The 25,677-nt window shown below is 40.7% G+C and overlaps 1 protein-coding gene across 2 annotated transcripts in view; it reads left to right on the plus strand.

Moving 5' to 3' along the window:
- si:ch211-186j3.6 (neural-cadherin) overlaps positions 1-25,677 on the plus strand; it is a 308,958-nt gene that overhangs the window by 121,926 nt on the left and 161,355 nt on the right. For both annotated transcript variants that reach the window (XM_056399571.1, XM_056399635.1), the window contains 8 exons: positions 6,454-6,626; positions 11,478-11,646; positions 12,614-12,784; positions 16,426-16,598; positions 18,728-18,895; positions 20,779-21,028; positions 25,028-25,155; positions 25,390-25,576. In XM_056399571.1, coding sequence (XP_056255546.1) covers positions 6,454-6,626; positions 11,478-11,646; positions 12,614-12,784; positions 16,426-16,598; positions 18,728-18,895; positions 20,779-21,028; positions 25,028-25,155; positions 25,390-25,576 — 1,419 coding nt within the window. The remainder of the gene's footprint in view (positions 1-6,453; positions 6,627-11,477; positions 11,647-12,613; positions 12,785-16,425; positions 16,599-18,727; positions 18,896-20,778; positions 21,029-25,027; positions 25,156-25,389; positions 25,577-25,677) is intronic.

The raw sequence follows: 25,677 nt of genomic DNA on the forward strand, positions 1-25,677 counted from the left end.
GAGTACATCCAGCTGCTGGAATGGCCAAACTTCAACTGAGAGTCACCAGCACTAAGATAGAATATGTGTCCATGATTAAAAGTCTGTTCTACATGAAAGAAGGAACAGAGTTAATTGTAGACTTAGTAGTTTGTATCGAAGGGAAGGTAAAGAGAGTGTCACGGCTGGCATGCAAAGAAATATGATGCAGGCTTCTCGTGTGTGGGTCTTCAGTGGGTCATGCATCATACTGAATGCCGAATAGACTTCCAGTGAAATACAATAAGCTCGCCAGGGTCTTTACAACTTTTATTGTGAAGTGTTTCCATCATTATAATTATTAATTTCTGCCAAGTGAATATTTGACCAAATAGAACAGTACCCTTGAAAAATATTCAATACCTCTCTCACATTTTGTCATGTTGCAGCCATACGCTAAAATCATTTCAATAATCTTTTTCTCATTAATCTACACTCAATACCCCATAATGACAAATTGAAAACCTCACTTTTAGAAATATTTGCAAATTTATTAAAAAGGAAAAACAAAATATCACATAGAGAATTCAGACCCTTTGCTATGAAGCTTGAGTCCACCTGTGGTAAATTCAACTGATTGGACATGATTTGCGAAAGCACAGGTCTGTCAGTGAAAAAACCAAGACATGAGGTTAAAGGAACTGGCTGCAAGCTCAGAGACAGGATTGTGTCGAGGCACAAATCAAGGCGAGGCTACTGGACTCTGGACTGTGTATTTCTTGTTTTATTTTGAAATGTATTTCCTAAAGCATATGTTCTTGCTTTACTTTCTGCCCTGGGGTGTTTCCCGCCTCTGTGATTACCTGCTCAACCCTAATGTGTTGCCCCTGTGTCTCGTTACCTCCTCCCCTTGTGTGTATTTAGTCTCTGTGTTCTCCTCAGTCCTTGTCAATTCTGTCCCCTGGTGTCTCCATATGTTTCTTTTAGCTGTTCATGTTCCTGGGGTTTTTATTGCCTGAGTTTGGATTACTGGAGTTTTGCTCCTCTGCCTGCGGGAACTTCAGCTTTTTCAACCTGTCTACATGTGAGCCTGTTTTGCTTATCAAAGTACCTTCACTGCACCCACCAGTCTTTGTGTGTGTCCGTATTTGGGTCCACCATCACCCAGTCTGCATTTTGTTTGAAGAGGAACGTTATGATTTGGTCCATACCCTTGAGTGCATTAATGGAGAGTTCAAAAGAGACTCTAGTAGGGAGTACAAAGAGGTTGCTGTTAAAGAATCTGGCAAAAAATAATTGGCATGCTGCGCCTTTCTTTACCAGATATCTATAGATATAGATATCTCAGATAAGTTCTGAGGAAGGCACTGTCGGTCTGGTCTGCTCTGACCACCCAGGTCCCCCAGAGTTAGGAGCAATAGGTTTAAATATTTCTTTGTTCCATGGTGTACTTAATTTGCACTAAACATTGTGACTGCACTGTGCAGCAGCACTTTATTAGAGCTACTATGGCATAGTTGTTTGACTGCAGTAATTAATGTATGATGTCTTGTATGTTTTTTGTTTGCCCTCTTCTGTAAATCACATTTCCTCTTGATGGACGATAAAGACCTCTGACCTCTGAACTGAACTGCTATGTGTTTGGCATGCAGGGAAGTGTCCAAAAAAACATGGTTAAAAGGTTTGTTGCCAGAGTGACTAAGTGACTTTACTAACACCCGTCTCTGTGTGCTAGCTACCAGCCTGTTTTATTGTCTACTCACCTGCTGCCTACTCAGCTAACCTCTAGCATGAATCCCAGGAAGCAAGTACCAAGCCAACAAGCCTCTGACCTGTTTTCCAGCCTGCATCCAAGCCTGCTAGCCTCCGGTCTGCATCCCAGTTGACTAGCCTCAGACCTGCTAGCTTCCAGCATGCTAAACACCAGCATACTATCCTTCAGCCTGTATCCCGGGCCTGCGAGCCTCAAGCATGTTAGCCTCCAGTCAGCCTCCAGTCTGCACCCCAGTTGACTGCCATCATCAGAGTCAGGGTTCCTGACCAATATATTGTCTGTGTTTAAGCCCGTTCCTGAGTTTCCTTCCCCAGCCGACCTCCTGATTCTTTGGAGACAACACCTGTTCCTGAGTCAACCAATATGATCCTTCTGTTCCTTCTGAAACACTGCCTGGCCATCAGTCAACCAGTCCAGATTTGACTGGGCACCAAATATGCCGGATCTCCAGCTGACCATTTCCTCAGCACCCCAGGGGTCTGCCTGTCCTGCTGCCCTACTCTTGCCCTGCACCCTGCCTTGCCTTGAGCTCCAGTCTCTTGGCAGGCCTCTATAGCAGGCCGGCCTACTGCAATGGCCTCCAAAGCTCATAGGTGTCCTTCTCAGTCCCTCCCAAGTCCTCTTGCTGAGATAACTAGCCCCATTACTCTGCTACCTGTCCACTGGTTGGTGGTCCATGTGTTTTGCTTGCTGGCCTGCCTGAACTTTTTATTAAAGTAGCTTCACTTCACCCACAAGTCTTTGTGTGTGTCTGCATTTGGGTTAGGCTTAGGGTTAGGTTAGCTCCAGAGATCCTGTGTGGAGATAGGAGAAACTTCCAGAAGGACAACCATCACTGCTGACACATGAAAGCTGCAAAAAAAGCACCTAATGACTCTGACTGTGAGAAGCAAGATTATATAAAAGCAAGACTGAACTTTTTGGTCTCAATTTTAAGCATCTTGTCTGAAGGAAACAAACACTCATGCTGTGGAGGTGTTTTTCAGGTGCAGGGCTAGGGAAAGCTGAATGGAGCAAAGTACCAAATTATCCTTAATGAAAACCTTGTCAGAAGCACAGAGGACCTCGAACTGGGCCGAAGGTTCACCGTACAATAGGACAATGACCCTAGTCACACAGCCGAGATGCCAGAGTAATTTAGGGACTTGAAACCAATTAAACATCTCTGGAAAGACCTGAAAATGGCTGTCCACAGATGGTGAGCTTGAGAAGATCTGCAGAGAAGAATAGAAGAAAATCCCCAATCCAGGTGTGCTTATCACATCATACCCAAGAAGAATTGAGGCTGTCATCACTGCCAATAGTTTCTCAACTAAGTACTGAGCAAAGGGTTCTGAATCCACGTCAGGGTGATATTTCAGTTCCTTTTTAATAAATTTGCAAAAATGTCTAAGATTCATTCAAATGTGTATTCTTTTTTTAAAATTGATAAACCACAAGAGAATATTACAGTTGGTACATTGTCCAGTCATTATCCAGGTTAGAGAAAAAGGCAAGTATACTTAGGATCTTGAGTTGGATCTGTTTGGCCAGGTACCCTGTGAGCTAGACAATATAAATCATTAGTTTGGGCCTTGAAAAACCAATACACAAAAGCAAGGCACTGCAATATTGTGTGTTTTAATGATGTACCAATTCTTATAAGGAATTTATGGATCCCTTCCTATTTGTCATCTGCTTCTTTTGTATGCCACAGCTCCACGGTTAAAAAGATCACAATTCTGCAACACAAATGTGTTACAAGTGGTTAAAATGCTGTCCTTAACATTTGTTTGATATTGAAGGCTAAGAAATGGCATCGTTGAAAAACTTCAAGGCTTTGTGGGCTGATTCTGAGACTGTCAAAAATTCACTCTAGCAAAAGGTATTTAGGAATTATGTTGTGTGTGTGCCTTCAATATTAAAGGCCTTTGTGTTTCACAGTGGTAAAGGATATCGCATTTCTGTGCCAACAGAGTATGTCAACACTGTGCTGTGTGTGCAGAGTGTGGTGGAAATCGGGTCAACTTTACTAGATAAACAAGTATTAAAACTGAACAGAGCAAAGCTGCACGGATGATGGATGTGGTTGATTTGCATTCAGCTGCAGAATCTGGATTTCCTCAACACTAAAGGCTACATGTTGGCCATATGAAATAACAGGGAAAATTAGCTCCGGAAGCATATTAATTATGTGCATACAAGCTTTTGCTAAGAATCCCCTTAGTTTTCTCTGCACACAGAGTTCTGCCTGTCTGTAGTGTGGCCTGACAAAACTCACTGCTGGACTTTATTGTACTTGGCATAAACCTCTGCAGCAGCATCTGCTGAATATAAGTGTGCGTGGTGGTGGTGTGTGTAAGTATATTCATGCGTTTATGTTTCTGACACAATGTATGTGACATAGTTTTCTTCAGGCAAAGCTTCCTCCTCTTGCACCTCCACGGCTGTAAATTGGAATCCCACCCTGTCCCCTTTCCCTCCCTGTCTATTTTTATGTTTCACACACACACACACACACACACACACACACACACACACACACACACACACACACATCTAACCATGAGCAGCAGTGCCTGGGAACTAGCCATTGTAACAAACACCTCAAGGCAGACACCCCTTCTATGGCAGACACCCCCTCTATGGCAATCTTCCATCTCTCCATCTCTCTCATGCAACAACACACACTCTCTCAAAGGCAAACAGAGGGACATACTGTACACGTGCAGTTCAAAAATTATGAGCTTGTACAGCATTACCAGGAGGAGAACAGAAAGTCTCTTCTTTGCTTCATCTTGTTTCCTTTTTAAGTCGTTTCCAAATGCACAAATCACCAAATGCAAATCTTCTGTTCATGTGTGTCACGCTGTGGCAGTTGCTATGAACACTGATGAGAAAACTAAAATAAAAACTAAAAATCATATATCTCCTAGCTGTAATCTGTCTCATCGGTTCTCTTGGTCTGGTAAACAGATAGAAGATGAATGGTGCGCACACACACACATCCACAACTATGATAAGTGTACATATGATTTCAATTCCAGGGTCTCTTGTGAAACAGCAACCAAATGAACATATGACAGCGATAGCACCTGCTCATGGTTCTGCAGATAAGGAAGATGTAATAAGTGTGTCCACACTTTTAGCAGAGACACCCACACACCACTCGCACACAAACAAAGTAAACAGAGCACCAAAGAGTGAGATGAATACAGAGTGGAGGAGAGCCATTCAAAGTAGAGAGTGGGATGCAGATGAGACGCCTACACCAGACTGAAGAGAGAGTCAGTAAGAGAAAGAGAGACAGAGGATGAAATGGAATACCAGACTGACAGCGCTGCGAGGGAATACCAATTAATTTAAGTATTCATATGTTGTGTCGCCGTAATTAATGAAATCTCTTTCAAAGCTAAAAACTTAAATAAGAATTTATGTCACTTTTGGAGAGCTGTCCATACAGTATCTTACACTAATGTCCATGTTAGTATGCTTAATGTTTAAAGTCTTAAAAGTCCCATATTGTATAAAGTGAGCCCTCTGTGTCTTTTTTGATTATAAAGCAGCCCAAGGTTCCAAAATAATACTGTGCAAGTATCAAAGCGCTCAGTCCACAGAGAAATGCACACAGCCTTTATTCAGAAACTGAGCCTTAAAACCATCAGTCAGGACGTCTGTAACTTTGTGATTAGATTAGATTAGATTAGATTAGATTAGATTAACTTTATTTATCCCACAACTGGGAAATTCATTTACCACAGCAGAAAATAAAAATCTATAGAATATAACATCTATGGAAATATACAACAAAAATTATACCAATATACACTAATAAATACAATATACACAATACACACGATATGTACATGAAAAAGTACAAGTTTGCACATGGTCAGGAAGAGCAGGAGTTGTGGAGTCTGACAGCTGCTGGAATGAAGGACCTGCGGAACCTCTCCTTCTTACAGCGAGGATGTAAAAGTCTGCTGCTGAAGAAGCTACAACAAAGCAATCACTGCTCTCAACCATGTCCCAAGTCCCGCCCACCTGGACCCACCATCCAACGTTGCAGGATTTAGTTTCTCTGAGTGTTTACCTGAAATCTGCTATATTTTTATTCGCTCACTCAGAAAACAATCAACCAATTAGAAGAGAGGCTCAGATCCTCTCTTCTGATTGGCTGACTGACCTGTTGTTAGTAGAGCTCCAGAGAGAAGCCTGAGAGAGGAGATGTAAAACACACTGAGATGGTTTTTGGTTCTTAAAACCATCAATATATCTTCTTATGGATCAACACTTTAAAAACAACACAGAAAAGTGTAAAATACGCAACCTTTCAATATTTTTATTCTAATTTGTCCATTTTGTTTTCAGAGCATGTCCATGTGTTCAGTAAAGTACCACAAGATCTCACCAACACAGATACAAGAGATGATTTAGTTTCCTCTGCAAGAACAAAAAATGTGTCTCTGAAAAGACCACTGAAAAATAATTTTGCAATTTTCACCTTCAGATTGACCGAGTAAAAATACAAACAAGAGACCTATAGACCGTGGAAACACACCATTACACTACAATCATTTTGCCATGGCTTTTGCAGACACACAGGCCAGTTTAGTTCACTGCTGAAGGACACTTTGACATGTGAATGGATTCTTTTCATCCCAAACGTAAAGGTTGAACGTATCTATGACAAGTATTGGCTGAGTGTGTTGACCACTGTCATTCTTTATGTTTGGTTGCAGGCTTAATTCGTTTGCGCTCCAGCCCACCCCCTCGCCTCCAGGGTGTAGAATATGTCCTCAATGTTACAGCAACGGATGACAATGCCTCAGGCGGACCTCAGGCATTGTCATCAACTGCCCAGGTCGTAGTGGGAGTGGACGACGTGAATAACAACAAGCCCGTCTTTGAGAAGGTAAGACAGGCAATCACACGTACATCATTAAACATTGTTTAGTCTTGCTCATTATCTGCTTGTGTCTGAAAAGGTCTCGGATAAGCATCTGCTCTCCTGGTCTTTTTTTTTAATCTCCTCAATATATCTCACTATATCCTTTTCTTTACTAGTTCTCTTTTTCTGCCTCTGTCTCTCCATCACTCCTCTTTCTGCCTCTCTTTGTCTTTCTATCTCCTCTATTTATTAGTCTCTATCTCTCCTCTCTGGAGGGGCGATTAGCCGGCTTGACCCTCATCTCTGCTCTCTCGTCTCTCTCCTACATCATTTCGGGCTTTTAATTAAAGCTTTGAGGGATGTGGGAGAAATCCCGACCGACCTGCTCTAAAAGTGCGACGTCTCCACCTGCTTTTTTCTACCCATGTCTCAATTTTAAATGAGGTGACTTTTCTTGCCCCCCAAAGAATCATGAGCCAAGATTAGGAGCGCAGGCTTAGTGAGTAAACCTCGCTCGCTCCCTCCTCGGGGGAAAAGTGAGCGCCAAGTGTTTCCCTTTTGGCTTCACCCCTCAGCAGGAAGAAATGGAGGGATAGGTGACAAGATGAGAGCCAAAAGAAAAGAGAGAAGAGGAGAGGAGAGGAATTCCTGGTCCACAGTGTTTCATGTGTTATGTATACTCAATTATGTCTCTCAGGAATCTCCTGCTGGCATCATGCTACAAGTCTATGATTCATTCTCTTCTCTCTGCTGGCAGGATGAGGATTGCAATAGACAAAAAAGTCCCTGGCCTCTCTCCACTCCCCATTTCTAAGTCAAAGAGAGAACTTGAAAAAAGGAAAAGACAGATAAATGAAAAAATGAAATTAAGCAAATGCAAATTTGAAGAGAAAACTGGACAAACACTGTTGTTTATTTGTGTGTCCTTGGTCAAAGATGGGCAAAGATTCCAAGGGAAAAAGTACAAAAGAAAAGAGAGAACAGGCTGAGCGTGAAAAGTAAAAAAGAGGATGTGCATTGGTGTCTCTGTTAGTAAAGACATCCGAGGTTAGTTGGTGTTTCCTCTGTCGCTGGCAGCCGGCAGCAGAACACTGAAGCAGAAAGGCCCTTTTATCTTGTTTTGATGCTCAATCTTATAACACACTGTAGCCTCACTGGAAATCAGTGCTGGATCAGTGGACTAAGACAGAAGGACCAAGAAACACACACACAGACAGATGTCCAGAAAGGCGAGATATTGAATACAACCAGAGCCTGCGTCTCCCCGTAGTGTAAGCCTCAAACCACAGACACATTCACCCACAAGCATTGACTACATTTATTTATTAATCTTTAAAACTCCTGTGAGTCTGTGACCCTCCATCCTATGGGGTTTGTTCACATACCTTTTTATATTTGTAGTAGAAAATAATACCCAGGTTGGATGTTCATAACATTATTTTTATGTCATGATCTTCCCCATGTAACTTTCCCTGTTATTCCCTGTTTTATTTTGAAATATCTTTCCAGTTGTGTTTATGGTTTTTACTTCCTGCCCCGGTTTGTTTCCCGCCTACATGATCCCGAATACCTGTTCTGCCCTATTGTGTTTCACTTGTGTCTCATTACCTTTGTCCCAAATCGGGCTGCTTTGTTTGGGGGACGCGGCCTACAAAGGCATGGCCTCCGGAGACTGTGGAGACTGCGAAAGCCAAACCGAAATGAGACAGTCTGGTCTACGGAGGATTTCCTATTCATCCTTGGCCACTGTTTTATTTGCAGAGTCCACCTCTCTCAATTCTTTTATTGAAAAGTGATTCATCACCGGCGCACAAAGAATGTTGGGATTGGTTGCGCTTCGTTGCCCAGGAAATGAAGGACACATTTGAAGGAGCCTTTGAAATGGAACAGCCTTGTCATGTTTCTGTGATGCAATTGGTCTTCAAATGCAGCCTTCGATGGATGCAGCCCCTGAATTGAGACACAGCTGTTGTCTTCCCCTCACTCATTGTCTGTTCTTCTGTTTGGTACCTGTTCTGTTCCCTTGTGTTTCCTTGTGCTTCACTTTTGTTACTTGTTCATGTATTCGAGTTCCAGTCTGTAGTTTGGAATACCTAAAGTGGGATTTCCAGAGTTTTGCTTCACCTGCCAGAAGTTCCTCTACCCATCTGCATATAAGCCAGTTTTGCTTTATCAAAGTACATTTACTTACCAGCCTTCATAAATGTCCCACTCACTCTATGCTGCTTACCTGGGATCATGGTGGCAGCACAGCAAGTAAGGTAGCCAAGATTTTCAACTACCGAGCCACATCTTCCAGCTCCTCCTGAGGCATCCCAGGTGTTCCCAGGCCTGATTGGACATTGCTCCAGCGTGTTCTCGTTCTGACCAGCGTTCTATTCTTACTGTCCACACCTCAACTGGCTCTTTTCAACAAAAATACCTCATAATGAAAATTGGGAAATGGCCTGTTTCTCCATCACTGTCCGTCTCTATGAGTGAAATTCTTTCAGTGGCCAACAATTTAGTTCTTAGCACCACAGTCTTTGTCCTCATGTTAGCTCATGTTAATTAAAAGAAACTGGAGGAGTGGGGGGCATTGATATCAACTGATATCTTACAGTCTCCAAGGGTGAACCCAGCCATGCTGCAAAGAAAAACTCACTTGTGCTTTTGCTGCCTTTGTCTGCAATCTCATTCTTTTAGCCTTTACCTAAAACTCATGATCAGAGGTGAGCGGGTGGAACTTTGATCATCTGGTTAGTCCAGAGTTTTTCTTTCAAACTGAGGTCCTTCTTTGGCACGACAGTCTGGGACAGTGCCCACATTAGTGCTGACTAAGCAACTGATCAACCTCACATTCCATCTTACCCTCACAGAACCAGTATCATAGTGTTAGACTCGAAGGTGCTGACTGTCAGCCCAGCTGCTCACGGTATCTTTTTGTGTTTGGACTTATTCTTGTGTTTGTTTGATATGGAATGTCTCGTCTTCACTCCCTGTGCATAGTTCTTTTATCCTTCTGATTAATTGCGTAGGTGAATGTCTGTTTTGCAAACCTGCATATCTTCACCAAACCAAACTCCTTCCATAATCTGATCAAGGCATAAAGAAAAATGCTATTGACCAGTAACTACATACTGGAGGTAAAAGGTAGAAAAACCCTATGATGACTACACAAGGAATTGTTGAAAAGGTGGAGAAAGGTGAAGCATTGTTGCATGATAGAAGAATGTAGGAAATCAATGAAATGATAAGAAGAATGAGAGAAGGAATACAGAGAGGGAACATGAAAAAATTAACAGAAAAAAGGTTCCCCTGTCATTAATTAGATGCCAAAAGAAGGCATCAACAGCAGCACTGAGGGATTCCTTCTCTTCTGTCTCTGTTGCACATCAGCTTCAACGCTCCGGTGACTCATGGAAAAAAAAAAAAGGAAAAATAGTTGATGGAGACAGAGCAAGAGAGAGCAAGAAGAGAGACGAGCGAGAGAAGAATGTGGGTAGAGAGAATAGAGAGAGTGAGTGAGACACAGACAGGGTTCAGATGAGGATAATAAAGCTCTTTCTGTGTCTGGGTTCTTAAAGATTTTGTCAATCACTGAACTTGTCAAACACGGAGCAGCTACCTTGCATCACACCAAGAACTTACGGCACTGAATGAATCTCTAAGATGACTCCAGTAATTCATGTGGTATTCAATGGAGACGAGGGTTAATTGTTTTAGAATTTGAACTTCCCTGGAATATATATGTTTTTTTTTATTTCTTTTCTCACCATTTAAAACACAAGATGGCAAATAATCATAAAATGTTTTTACTTCTCATTGTCGGTTGTTGCTTATCCTTTCATATTCATTAAATTATGTGGTACATTTTATACATTTTTTTCTTTATAACAGCATTCCTCGTAAAAGTATACATCCTTTGATATGGAAGGGATACAGTGCCATCCATACTGTACACAATCTGTTTCCGGCATATCCTCTTATGGTTATGTCGGAGTGGTTGTATGGAAGCGACTATTTTTGCAATGCTGAGGTGAGGTTATTACTGCATACAATGGAAGGGATGGAAAATCAGTTGCATGCAGTCTCTTTGACATGATGTTTCTTATGCAAGGAGGCATTGTTCTTGGACCTTTAGTTGTGATGGTTGGGCTATCCTCTGCACCCCGCCATCTTGAAGAAATATTGTGTCACTGTCCATTATACAGTTCCTCTTATATGGGCAGTTTATAATGCATTGAAATATTTAGTGTTACATGTTACGACATTAGTTGACCTTAAGCAGCATGCGTAAATAGTGGACTTCTATCTATTCTAAAGAGAAAGGTTTTATTAAGCAGGCGGATATACCTAATTCATTTTTTAGTTCTTGTAACATCACGCTTCAGGTTGCATCTTTTTTGAATACAACTGCAGCTTTTTTTTTTTTTTTTGTACCCTGCTAAAGGCTCTGTGAAATGTTTTAGACGGCACTATACACAGCGGGTGCCAAAAGATCAACCTATTTCATGTTTACCAAAGTGCGGGTGGTACAGTGAGCACATCACAAAGCAGCTATTGAGCACCTTTGCCCAAAGGGTGCTTAGATACGTTCCAAGACCCCTGAACCCTCTACCACCATCTACCATTAACAGGTGGACACAGTGGACCCAGGGTTCTCACTGTATTTCTGTATTTTTCCATTATTTTGAGTCCATGTTACACTTTTTGTCTCACCAATACATAATCTTTACTCTGTCGTTTCAAAATAAATAACATTCCACCTCCCACACAATCTTGCTTACAGTTTCGATAGAATGGAGTATTGATCTAAGTTTCTCTGCACTTACATTGCCACAATCTTCTCTTCCTCCCACCTTTCCTCCCCCCCCGCTGTCTCATTCCATTCAGTGTCAGCAGTACCGAGAGAGCACATCAGTCCTGGAGAACCAGCCAGCGGGGACGTTCGTTCTGCAGGTTCATGCTGTGGATGCTGACGAGGGCTCCAATGGCAGGGTCACATACGGCTTCATGCACAAAGACTCCACTGTGCCGGCGTTCAGCATACACCCTGACACTGGTACTGAAACGCACACAAACTCACTTTCACTTGCACAAACCTACAAATACAATTCATCCTGGTGGGAAGTCTTGTGTAAACTTAGTTCCTTTTAGCATGCCTAGTGCAGCAAGGCATGCATGGGTGTTTACAAGTTTTTAAGTTTGCAATTAAAAGCTAAGATATTAGATCAATTTTAGTACCAAATACAGAGTAACTGTCATTTTACAGCTAAAAGAAAGGATCATAATTCAAAGCCTAGTGGCTGGATGTACAGTATAGTAAAGACTGTAGTATTTGGGTTAGGTTGGGGTTAAAACGTAAGGGTTAGGGTTAAGGTTAGTCAAACATACAAATACGTAGGAGTATGCATGCTTTCATCCCAGTGGGAAGTCTTATGCAGGTTTTATTTAATTTGAATTCCCTTCACAAACCAGAAACTTTACAGAACCTTGCTGTTCTTGTGTTTTAAAAGTTTATTTTAGGTTAACTCAAAGTATACTCTGATTTTAAAAACTGGCACCAAAATCAAAAGGAAAATGTATCACCAACAACAATCCAAAGGCCAAAAACTGCAGCGTTGAGCCTGTGCACGTCTTTCCCATGTGTTTGCAAAGTTGCTTGGTCATGTCAAAGGCTTAGGCATAACGCCAAAAAGTGAACATGAAGAGGTCTGTGTACAACATAAAATAACCTTTCATTTTCAGTAGCAACAGTATTTTTAGTAGAGCAGGAAATATTGTTAATGTCATCACTAACATCATTTGTAAAATAAATAATGAAGATAATTTCCTTTGGATTTGATGATAACTACTTTTGAAAAACTCTCATGTCCTTTCCTATTTTGTCTAGTCTTTAAAGTTTAGCCTCAAGGCAAACAGAGGAAATCATTTTAGTGTTAAATTGCCAATGCTCTGGGGACATGAGACCAAGCGGTGTTTGGGATGATTTAGCTGTCAGATCAACCTTGTTATCTTTGTGTCTCCAGGAGTAATTGTGACAGCCAGGAAATTTGACCGCGAACGCCAACGGGAGTATGCAGTGACAGTGACCGCCACTGACCAGGCAGCTGACCCACTGATTGGCATTTGTCAGCTCAACATCCTCATCTTGGACCAGAATGACAACAGTCCCAAGTTTGAGAACATCCGATATGAGTGTAAGTAGATATTTGTATATATTAGATGTGAAGTAAAGGTGACTGTGAGAGCTCACCCCACTGCAACTGACAGTAAGAGAACGCATACAAATGGAAGAGAGGAAGAGGAAGCTCTGTCTCTTACAAAGTATGCTTCTATAGGGATGAACTGTAACAGCAAAAATATGATTTGCATTAAACATGATCACTGGCTGGATTATGTTCAGGGGCAACATATTTTTTGAATGAATGACGGGCTATATTTATTTATGGCAGAGGTATCACCAGAGGCGGTTGGGGTGGACGCCGGATATACTGTACAGTATAAAGCCAAGCATTTAACCCCCGTGGCTGAAAAATGAAGCCAGACATTGAAGTGCCAAAAACTGCAGATCCTCGAACGGCCACTAGAGCCTGGCCCCAAAAGTTAGTTAGTCCCCTTGGACTTCAATGTTAAAATGCTCAACATGGATACACCCTGGTATGAAAAACGGCTGTGGTCACTATAGCTAATTCCCCCCTTCATGACAACTGTACGAGCGGTGAATTTTTATGTAAGTCCCCATCGAAATTTTGTTACGGCTTAAAGTTAAGCATAATTTTGGTTGTGGCCGCTTTGAGTGACAAGTGGGTGCTGTCACAGTCGATGGCTGTGTTGTGTTTGTGGTGTTGGAGCCTTTTGAAGGATTTGTCTTCGAAATATTGGACTAATAACGTGGCTCTGTGTGCGGTTAATCGACTAACAGAGCGCGAGAAGGTCTGTGGTCCTGCTTTTTGAGGTGAGTGAAATTCTAATGTTATTCGTACATTCACGTTAATTAGCATACCTGGCTTGTTAGCGTAGCTCGTTAAGAAGCTAATTAGCCAGGAAATGAATTAGCCTTGGGCTAACCTTCGAGCAAGACGCCAAGCTGCTCGCCACCATAGACATATAGGCTGTACATAAACGCCGCATTGGCCGTTCAAGTACGTTGCTGCAATACTTTGAACGTCGCTCCCATATTGGACTGGGCAAGACTGGCCTGTAAACAATACAAGTAAACGTAAGAGCTGCGGTTTTTCTGGATAAAACCTCTGTAACGTTTACATTTTTCAGACGATGGGTTTATTATCTACATTTTATCTACAATATAGCGATAGTTTAGGCTTTAATTGCTGTTTCCATAAAGATGAATGTATGTCAACGTAAGGTTTACACTTATGTGGTGGAAAATAATTCATTGTGATAAGGAATTGCCAAAACTCACATTTGATGAACATGGTTTTGTCTTATATTCCTAGGCTTGTGGCGACGTCCCTATATGATGTAATGTACATGAAATGTACAGTTTTTATATTGTGGAAATGGCTTCTTCTTTTTATTTACCCATTGTTTTAGCTTTCTCGTGCTTAAGGTAGAACACAGAATTTTCACTTAAGGATATTTAGGATATTAATAATAATGATAATAATAATAATAATGATATGCTATACTGCAGTACTATACTGTTGTCTATCGGTGTACTACTACTACATCTCACTTAATACTATATTACAGTTATATTCCATATTGTACTGTACTATATGTTTACTTTTTTTTTTTTTTTTTTTAACCATAGATTATCACGTAATTATGTTATACTGCTTTAACAACTAAATTTTGCCTCTGGGATCAATAAACGCATATCTCAACTTATATTTGTTTTTCCCTGTAATTGTCTGCCTATCCTTTCAATGCTACGGAAATATAGAAAGCAGACTGACTGTCATAGCCTCTCATTATCTTACTTCATTTATCTTATTTATTGTATTCTCTAGTTGTAACGATTCCTTATGACAGTGAATTATTTTCCACCACTTAAGTAATTCAGTTCATGTAAATCTTCATCAGTAGCATCATAAACCCTTAAATATAAAAAGGACTCATTGAAATTGAGAAATGTTAATGTTAATAGTGTTTTTTTTTTTTATCCAGTGAAACTGCATCTCCTCCATTTATTTGTGTTTGTTTACAGGCCAGTCTTGTCCGGTCTAATATGGTAGTGATGTTGACATACCATCCAGCGGCCAATACAGTCTCTACGTATACATGTCATTGCTTGCCACAGTTATTAAACTGGCATGCACCTAAGTCGCTGTTCCACACACGCCACACCTCTTTGCCCATTTTTGATTAGCCAGGGGTGAAGTGGAGTCAGGCACTGCTAAGATGGTGACAGTGGAGCAGCCCACTCTGAGGTTCACAACCGCTGTTCAGAAAAATATGGTTGATGTCATGGTGATATCATGATGTCATTGATCTTTATTTACAGTCTATGTACATGTAGCGGACATCCTTAGCCTGGCATCAGTCACAAGCGATTAAAGAAGTTAATAGTAAGGACGTGTAGAGTTATGGATCCAAAAATGTCACCCTTCTCACTCTTCCCACCATCAAACTATCAAATTTATAGCAAACAGAGACAAAGGATCCTTCTCTCACAAACAGACAAGCTTTTACCATGTCAGAGAGATGTACCAGACCATGGGTCAAGTGGTCAGATCCAGAGGATCATCAAATTCCGACCAGGAAAATATCCAGTTACAGTGCAACTCACAGTAGGCGAGATCTTAATATTGTGCTCATGACTGGATTGATGTTTAGATAAAAATTTAATTATATTTAATCATCAAATTTCATTTGAGGACATCTTAATGTCATTTAGTATAGCCATATAGTAAATAGACAAAACATATTCTCTTTAACCATTGCCCAATTCATTACACAGTTCATTTTATCCGCTATTGATTAGCTGTATTATTTTGCTCCACTTTTCATCGTGGAGATTATGACACATTGCATTTATCCTGTATTAGTTAACATTTGACAAATGTATTTATTTAAACTCATTATTCAGACATTGTCATGTTGCGTTCCTTTGAAGTAGAGACTCGAGATCCATTGAATCAAGGCTTCTGATTGGCTTTTTCATATTAATAAATACATTTATTGATCAAAGTGCTTCCCTTGAAGTGGGAAGTGATGCCCTCATTAACAAGGATTTTTAATTTTTAAAGTGTCTTGTAAAATTACATAAATTAACAACATCTCCTCATTACAATAATAGACAATTCAATCTAGTCACAATTACCTTTTGTACAAAATGTATTTGCTGTTGCAGTTTAGTTGTAATTTTTAGGAGACAGGGTTGACTATTGGGACAACTAAAATGGACAAGCATGGAAATTAGTTGACAATGTTTATTTTAGCATTGTGATGGCATGATTCCAGTATTGGGCTTCAGGAGATACTGGCATGACCCAACATGAGCCGATAACTAATTATGAGTGTGTTCATCAGGTTTTATAGTCCCCCTCTTATGTGGTGTAGCTGAAGTTGCATATTGTTCTGTATGGTTTGGAGTGTAAATGTATTTTTGTTCTCTATTTGCAGTGTGCTTCTTTATGCAGCATATGTGTTGTCAAATTGGTGAATGTCTTTCGTAATTATATTGTGTTTAATTTGTTTGCAATTTGTTTGTGTTTTTTCCAAATGTGCTGTCAGAGTGGTGAAGAATTTTCTTAATTTATTTGTGTTTTCTTAAGTTACAGCACATTGAGCATACAGTTAAAAGACAACAAATTAAGGCCCTACCTACATACATAACCACCGAAGCATTAACCACGCTTCTTCTTCTCCGTAGACTTCCTACGTGAGGATACCATGATCGGGACTAGTTTCTTGAGGGTGGCAGCTCATGATGATGACTTTGGCACCAATGCAGCCATCACCTACTCTATGTCCAGTGAACAGCCGGAATACCTCAGGGTCAACCCGCTGACAGGCTGGGTGTATGTCAACCAGCCCATCTCTCAGGTATACAAAATAAACCATATATATATATATATATATATATATATACCATATTTAAGGCAGGTTCATCTTGCTATTTAAAAAGCTTACATCATATAGTTTGCTGTGTACGATAGGAGCTTCTGCTGTGTTTCTGTTACAGCAGATAGCAACATTGTGAATAACAAATGCAATCCTTCATCCGTTTGGATATTTTTTACAAGACTCTTGCATGTCCTTGGGGCTAATCATGCTTATGGGACCACTCCAAATGGCACAGAAGCACTTCAAGGAAATTATGTAATTTCATATTTCCACTCAAGAGCCCCGTGCAAGGCTAGCGATGAACTTTAAACCACAACTAAAACAACATGCTTCTTCTCCCAGTACATGGCCAGAAAAGCAAGTATATTTGCATTCAGGCACTTTATTGCTGACAGTGAGGGGGCAAAAGTCCAGTGGCCAGTAGCAGACAGCCAGGCAGAATATGTGATAATGTCTTCACTGGAGCCTTTTCCTTGGCATCAGCAGAAGTAACATTGCTGATTTTTTTCCTCACTTCACTGCCTCTAACCCTTTGCTTCACTACCAGCAAGAAAAACAATCTTTGTGGGAACATGAACAAGCAATAGAGGAAATTGTCACGTAGTGCGCACAAAAGAAGTCTGTGCCTTAGATGAGCACCACAACGATAAAAGCCAAAAAAAAAGCAACAACTCACCATCTTCTAGTGCAAAGAGAAATGAATGTCTGTATCCTCAGCACCTGGCATCTTACACTAACACCTGGCACCATGCCAGTATTTTTGCCTGAGAGAATGGTTTCCTAGAACATATCCATGTTTGAAGATACAAAACTTTGCCACTAATGAGGATGACTGCATAAAGTATAATACACATGCAGACACTGCCTACATGTCAATTTCAGCCAGTGACAATCTCAGTTGTCTTAATTGCTAAGAGCAAAGATTGAATTTTAAAACTGCATAACTACAAAAATCTTGAAAATTATGAAAATTATGCCAATTAAGTCAAACTGAGTGTATAAATTCTTGCACCCTTTTTACACCAAAATTATCACGTATAAACATTTTCTTTTAATTTAGGACTCCTTTCACACCGCCAGATGCTTGCCTTTCTGTTCAAAAAGCCACACACAACTACAGGGAGCAACATCACCAAGTGCTGAGGACACACACACACACACACACCCACACGAGCAGATCCAAAGAGTGAGCTGCTAGTTGCCATGCAGACTTCTAAAATAGGTAAGTCGTGTCTCATCCCCAGGGTGGGGCTCCTGTAAGTGTCGGAGCCTACACGTGAGATGCTTTGGTCGGCAATTGTGTGTTTTTAAAACTTATTGAGTGCAGCCCCAAGCACAGCTTACTCTCTGCAGAAGGTGTAGCCTCTGCCCACTCTGATGTAACAGCACCGTGCTGAGGAGGTGACAGGTCTGTTTACAGTGTTTGTGCTCTGTAAGACTCCACAGTAAGGCGATAAATTTGTGTGTTCACGCGGGAGTTGTGTTTACATCACTGCCTATTGAAGCCGATAAATATCCATGATTACTGCAGAGTCATTTGAACTGGGACTGAATGCTGATTGTACCCTTTGATAAGAGCCTGATGTCAGCAGGTCTTAGCAGGTGTTTTGACCAGTGTAAATTTGATTTGATTTATTTATTCGCACACATAAAACATTACAAATACAGTGTATATAGTTTTTTTATGAATTGGATATGCAGGTGAGGTAAAAAACCCATCAAGGGCTTATGTTAAACCTCACCTCGAGGGGCTTTGGTTAAATTATCTTCTTTAGTTACTGAAACAGACAATTTCCTCTGATTACAGTGGCTAAAGCTAATTGCTTTTGTAAGGGTTACACAACTTTGTTGCTCCACAGTGCCCTGCAATCAATACAATTATCTTAAGGTATTTTTGTTTTTACCTGGATGCAGCCAGTCATTTTCTGTCTGCACGGAGGTTTGGAAAATGGATAGCTTGCTGAAATCTGTGTGATCTAGATTCACAATGATTATGGAGGCTGTAATTATCACTGTTTCAGACTAATAGATAAATTAAGAACATACCATCAGGTGATTTTCTCTTCTTTTCTCTGCTCTTTTTTTTCTGTGTGGACTTTCTGCAACAGAGGAGCTACATCACCAGGGAAATTGTGGCTACGGATGGAGGGAACAGGAGCAGTTCAGTGGAGCTGGCTGTCACCATCACCAATGTGAAGAATCAGCCTCCACAGTGGGAGAAAGACAGCTACAGCGTGGTCATACCGGAAAACACTGTCCGAGACACACCCATCGTGGTACGTTGGGATGGGGTTGGGGTAGCTGCCAGTAACAGGAAGCAGATGCAGAAGACTGAAGGATCCATTCCCTAGCAAACACATAGGAAGAGTCTGTGTACATTTTTAAGATAGAAAAATAGACAAGGTATGTTCATGTATTTAACAAACAAGGGGGTGGTGGCCTAAAGAGAAACATATTTGTGACTGGATGGAAATGACCACGTAGGTGCTCTTGAGCAAGGCCTTTAACCCCCACTGTAAAAGAGGGCTTAACTTTCTGTGAAATTTTCCCTGGGTGAATAAAATCAAAAATAAAATAAAAAAGGGCAATTTAAAGTTCTTGTCCTCCAACTTGACCCAAAACACAAACAGTAGTCTTTAGCTATTGGCTGCACTCAGAAAGGTCAGTGCAGCTCAGTGCACTGCTGCACATATACAGTATTACAATAGAGGAGGCAGCTGTTTATTTTTTATTTTTTTGCAGTGATATGATTACCAACTAGGAGAAAGCAGTGACAGACACCTACACCAAAAATAAATTGTCTGCAAACTGAACAAAAACCTTTATATCTTTATTAATTCGACATAAAAATAACAATGTTTGACATCCTGGTGTAGAGCGAAAACACACAATAGTACTGTAAAATTCCTGGCTCGGTTTTTGCAGAGATGCTTGTTGCTTTTCTAACCTCTTATTTCCCCTTCCTCTCTACAAAAAAAAAATCTAGGAGCAACAATCAGTTTTGTGTTACATTCAAAAAAACAAAACCCTGAACTCCACCAATAAAGCTTTATTATTTCACAATTCAGATATTCAGTATACTTTCAGCTGGATTTGATTATTCATGGGCATTGCCTTTTAATGCCACTAACACACTGTCAACTAATCAACAGATTTCTCCCAGGATCTCTTGAAAGCAATTAAATCCATTAAAGTTGCTGATGAATACTATTAAACAAAAGATGGAAATGAAAAGACAGAGGAGAGTACTTTACCCAAGAATGCGTGTATGTGTTTAATTGTGCTTGTGAGAGATGCTGATAAAGGGAGGGAGAAAGAGGGAGACTGTGGTCCCTGCAGTACAACATATTAATTGAGATGGCAGTTCATTGTTGATTTGACTGTTATGCAAAGATGCAGTGACTCTCAGCGGGCTGTAATAGCTCTACCGTGGAAATCTGAGGTTTTTATGGCCCAAATCAGCTCATACAGTAGTCAGGCATGTTTGCCAGTTCTGCATGCCTAATAGGGTGTCTCATTACTGTAGCTGCTATGCTCCGCAGGTTGAATGGATACAGCTAGGTCACCCGTAGGAAAGCTGCATCACGTCCGAGATGGCATTTTTGATTTTAATTGGGGTGTGTGTGGCATCAGCTTTGAGTAGCCTCTCCTTAATTAGTTTAGGGAGAATGCATGATCAAGAGCAGAGAGCATTTCCATTTGATCCCACAGGATTTCAGCAGATTGTTGTCTAGTCTAACAGTTTGAGACTTACTGCCTTAATATTTTAGTGTTCATTATTATAGGCTGTAAAACACTTTTTTCCATTTGGGCAGATCATTTGTCACTATTTACAACGCACACTTCCATTGAAGCTCAGCTGCTGCTGCCCTCTGTTCCATCCCTGTCCTGAGGATTACTGCTGGGATCCAGCATTTCTCCAGCTCTCAGAACTGATAATTGGAAACAAGATTTCTGTCAAATGCAAATTACTGGCTGTTTTTAGGAGCACTTACACAACAAAGTGATCATGGGTAATTAAATTTACTCTAAAAAATGGGAAATGACAACTACATATGTGAGAGGTGGTGACATGGGTTTTCACTGGGTTCAGTACTGGCTGTAGACATAGACTGAAGGTTTACCTTCAATGTTAAACTCTCCTTCTTTGTTTAAACAGACCATCAAAGCCACTTCCCTGCTTGGGGATCCCAGGGTGACTTATAATTTGGAGGACGGTATGGTTCCAGAGACAAACATGCCGGTTCGCTTCTATTTGACCCCCAACCGAGAGGACGGCTCGGCCTCCATCCTGGTGGCAGAGCCCCTGGACTATGAGACCACCAGAAACTTCATGCTGCGGGTTCGAGCCCAGAACGTCGCCGCTGTACCACTGGCAGCCTTCACCATGGTCTATGTCAATGTCACAGGTGGGCCTTTTTATAATTGCTCTTTATTTTATTTATTTGTTTTCTTTGAAGTAAATTTTCCATACTCCACTATACTTTACATCATATACTAACACCGTTTTGGTCCTGCGTAATAATTTAACATTCATCTAAATGCATTGTTGTGACAGATGAAAGCTGGGTAATTGAAAGGGGAAAAAAGCCATTTCACTAAAATGTACAGCTGTTTGTTTTTGTCCTGTTGTGTAAAATGAAAGATTTTTTTGGAGCTTTGTGTAATAAAGTTCATTGACTATGCAGCAGCATCTCACACAACCCTACATCAAATAACCCGAACTATCACTTAAAGGGAGTAGGGGACAATCGGGTGTTTGATTATTCAACTTCTGATGTCTAAGATATAAGCTAATGGAAGAGCAAAATGGATTTTACATGATTAATTTGCAAGATGGGCTTAATGGACTTTTTAGAGCATTAATAACAAAAATAGAACAAACTTGCACACAGTCGAACAACATAAAGCACTATGCTTATTCAAAAGCTAAAACTGAATGTGGTCATGACCCAGTTAAGGTCTACATAACAAAAATGCCAACCCAGAACAGGTTACTGACACACATCAGTTTTCAGTATTTTCACCTAATGTGCTTTGAGTCACTGCAGGAAAGAAATGTAATGTGCTGCTATATTTTTTATTCTTACCATCATTACTAAACATGGACAGTGTCACTGTATTAGTTCATTCTAAACTGCTTCTACAACATGACCGTTGTTCCACAACGGATGCCACGGAGAGAGAGAATAAAGAGAATTTGGGCAGAACAGAAGGGTCAGTCGTATCATAGTGCTCTCTAAGACTTGATTGCGTTCTAAATTTCCATCGGACTCATTTAAATCTAGGATTCCAACGCTACACAAATCCAAATTATTTTCAGAGCTCACCAGCTGTTGTTAGTGTGATCAGCTCATGAGTGCAACATATATACTTAACCCCACTGCACCGAGAAATGTCATCAGGGACTCAGAGTCTTGTCCCTCTCCTAGACTCTTTGTTATATCTCATCTTTCGCAAAGAATATCAGTTTTCACCTTTCGATCATTCTCAATCATGTCTGTCATTATTTTATGGTGCTTCTAAACGTAAATACTAGGTTCATGAGTAACTGTTTCAGTTAATGCTCAGCCCCTGGCTTAAGTTGCGATCATCACTGCTTAATATGTTGGCATTTGCTAGCCGCTGACCTTGCTCCTCAAAATAACTCCCACCCCACATGCCCCACACTCCCCTACCTTTAATCGACTGGTAACATGCACGCATGCACACACACACACACACACACACACGTACACACAGGCATGTGCACACACACACACACACACACACACACACACGCACGCTTACCCCATTCCATCAAATTGGTCTTAATCCAGGGAAAAAATAATTAATTCACGCCGACTCTCTCTTGCCTCTCTATCCCTCTCCTAACTTCCCCTTCTCCTCTTTTCGCTCACCCCTCCTCTCCCTTATCCGTCTTAATAAGAAAGCTCTTTGACTCCTCCAGAGGCAATGCGGCTGAGGGAGGGAGGTCTGTAATGGATTTAAGGCCCCATTTTTAATTCATAGATTAAGACATTTGCTCAGAATAAAGGCAAGGAAAAAATGGCACATGGAGCTGCATTAGATTTAATGTGTTGCTCTATTCAAGTCATTTCTGTAATGCTTTTGGCCTTAAATCAACTATGTTAAAATCTTGCCTCTGCTATTCAAGCAAACTTTAGAGTTCACATTCTGTCTGGCTGCTACCTGCTGTGACCTTCCTCTTGATGCCAATGGGACTTGGAAAATAAAAGCACAACAGCAGAAATGACATGAATACATCAGTTGTCAGAGCTCCAGTGAATACGTGGACTAACAAATGAATAGACTGGCCGTGCTAATAATGATCCCTTACAATGTTCTCATTTCCCAGGTTATATTTCCCACAAATACACCCTAAACAGGTTAAACATTCATGCAAACTAGGATGAACTCTTATCATGTTCTTGCCGGCAGCCAGACTTGAACATTATATGGGATATAGATTCCCAGTCTTATTCCAGTAGCTGCAGGCTTGCATATTGATGAAAGTCCAATACCAACAGCGATCCAGGATGCTAGGAGGACTGAAGCCGCTCTCAAGGCCAGAGGTGCACCAATAATAAACAGCTTTGTTAGTCATTGCCAGTTATTTTCTTTAAATGTATTCACAACCTACAGAATCACCTTTTTAAGAGGTCTTCAGGGAAAAAAAGGAACGCAGAATGATGATGTAGTTCAGGCCGCAAACTAGAACTTGAAGGCTCTGCAGACACCAAAACACTGCACATTGGTTTATAATACGTTACAATGATTGTGAAATAAACAGGAGAAATACAGCTTTCACATCATAAGGAAATCTGACAGGAATGAGCGCCTGCACATATTGCACATATTACTTGCACATATTTGATAGGCTGATGATAAATCATTGTAAAATTTCACATATTGTAGTAATTTAGTTTATCTTAGATTAGGTTTTTTCTTTCTTCTCTACAGACGTTGTAGCTGGTAGTAGGAGTAGTAGTAGCAGTATTAGTAGTAAGTGCTAAGTTTTTATTTTTTTATATAAGAACACACAGTGGTATGCTATTACACATTAAAGGAGCAATTAGATATATGAATAGTAATTTCATTAATTAATTATTAATTCCAATTACTTTTGCTGACCTAATACTAAGATGATGGCTGTATTGTATTGTAAAAGCAAAATCCCCCTGGAGTAAAAGCTCTCTGTCATCACATCAGAAAAGTGGGGTTACAGAATATGGGGATGAGAAATTTAGGATCCAACGATGAATGGCTTTACATTGCAGTGTAAAATGCAATGTGAAGTGCCGCCAGGACTAGAGAAATATGCTCTGTGCATTTGGTGTTGGCCAGAAATCATCCTGGTGCATTCTGGTCCAGATGCTGATGGTCTTTTGCATAATCATTTAGACACATGAACAAAGAAGTGAAATAATCTAGGATTTGGTCGGTTTTATCTCCAGGCAGTGCTAATGTAATTTTAGCAACATTTCTTAGTCGTCGCAGGAAGCAGGAAATAGTCAGGGACCAAACCAGGACAGACAGGCTCATTAACAGTGATCAGAGGACAGTGTGCAGAAGACAGAAGTATTTTTGGTGGTAGAACATTTAGATTAGATGAGCGCAGATGGATGTGAGGCGTAATGTTAAGTAATTCATTTAAATAAATAGAGGTAAACCAATTTAACAGAATTGATGAGGGGTCAGCAACAGGTAAACAAGAATTTGTAGGCTGATTAAAGGGCTTTGATGTGTTCTTTCAACAAAGTCGTCTAAGAACATTTGACATTCAGATCATTTGAAGGGTTGGAGTTCACTACTCTGCCATTTGATTCTAAAAGAATTCTTGAATTATGTTTCATAGCTGTAACAACATTTTAAAATACGAGTTGACAAAAGGCCTAATTGGAGAGGTTTGACTCATTGCAGACACACAATAAGAAGGAGATTACGTGTACATAAGCGATTTTTGTAATTACAGTAATTGTCAGAGCTATTTGCACAAGGGTTGTGTTGAATTGAAACAGTAGTTCCAATATGGTGTGAAACTACAAGCTGAGCTGAGTGTTGTCTGTTTTAAAGATATTCCCATGCTGCCATGTGCTGTTTCTAACCACTGTTAATCCAAAAATACAATATATCTATAAAATAAAAGCAACTACTTGGAATACTTGCTATAACTTATCTGTTTAATTGATAACTGTACTACCAACAACCACTTGTTGGTAATAAATGGGTATTGAGAATGGCCAGATGGATGTAACTACCCAGTGCTACAGGCATTTCAGGCCTCGCATAGGGCCCATCAGTCTTCTCTGATCTTTCTAGCAAATTCACCAGACATACGACGCAAAAATGAATTTTGGGTATATACCCTAAGCACACTCTCTCTTCCTGTCCTCTTCCTTCTCCAGATGTAAATGACAACGTCCCGTTTTTCACTTCCTCCATCTACGAGGCCTCGGTGACTGAAGGGGCAGAATCCGGAACTTTGGTTTTCCAGGTCTCAGCCAATGACCTAGACTTGGGTCTCAATGGCAAGGTGAAAACAGATCTGTACATACACTCAGACACAAAAACCGTGGTAGAGGTGGTGGTGTTGCTCTTTCATTGTGCTCTGTTGAAAGGAGTGGTTAGAACTCATTTCCTTTTCAATACATACACTCTATTATCTTCAGTCTTCCTCGGTTTTTGATAATCAAAAAGGTGTAAATTAGCAGTAACTACCTGTTCTTCACCATTTGACCCTCTGTAAAATGGTGTCCGCCCCAACCAGATCTCCTACTCCCTGCTGGAGGATCGCAGTGGGGACCACCAGTATTTCCGTATTGACCCAGAGCTCGGATTCATCTACTCACAGACTGTGTTTGACCGTGAGACCAAAAGCTCCTACCTACTGGAGGTTCAGTCTGTGGATGGCTGGGAGTCGGCACGGCCTGGCAAACATGGACAGCCCAACTCTGGTAAGTAAGACTGACACTACTCAGAACGTCCTTCAACTGAACTGATGGTTCAGTTCAGATCTCTGGTGTTTTTGCCGTATGTCAAGTGAGTGTTAAGAACA

Source organism: Seriola aureovittata, chromosome 1, assembly GCF_021018895.1.
Source record: "Seriola aureovittata isolate HTS-2021-v1 ecotype China chromosome 1, ASM2101889v1, whole genome shotgun sequence".
In the NCBI taxonomy this organism is placed as follows: domain Eukaryota; kingdom Metazoa; phylum Chordata; class Actinopteri; order Carangiformes; family Carangidae; genus Seriola; species Seriola aureovittata.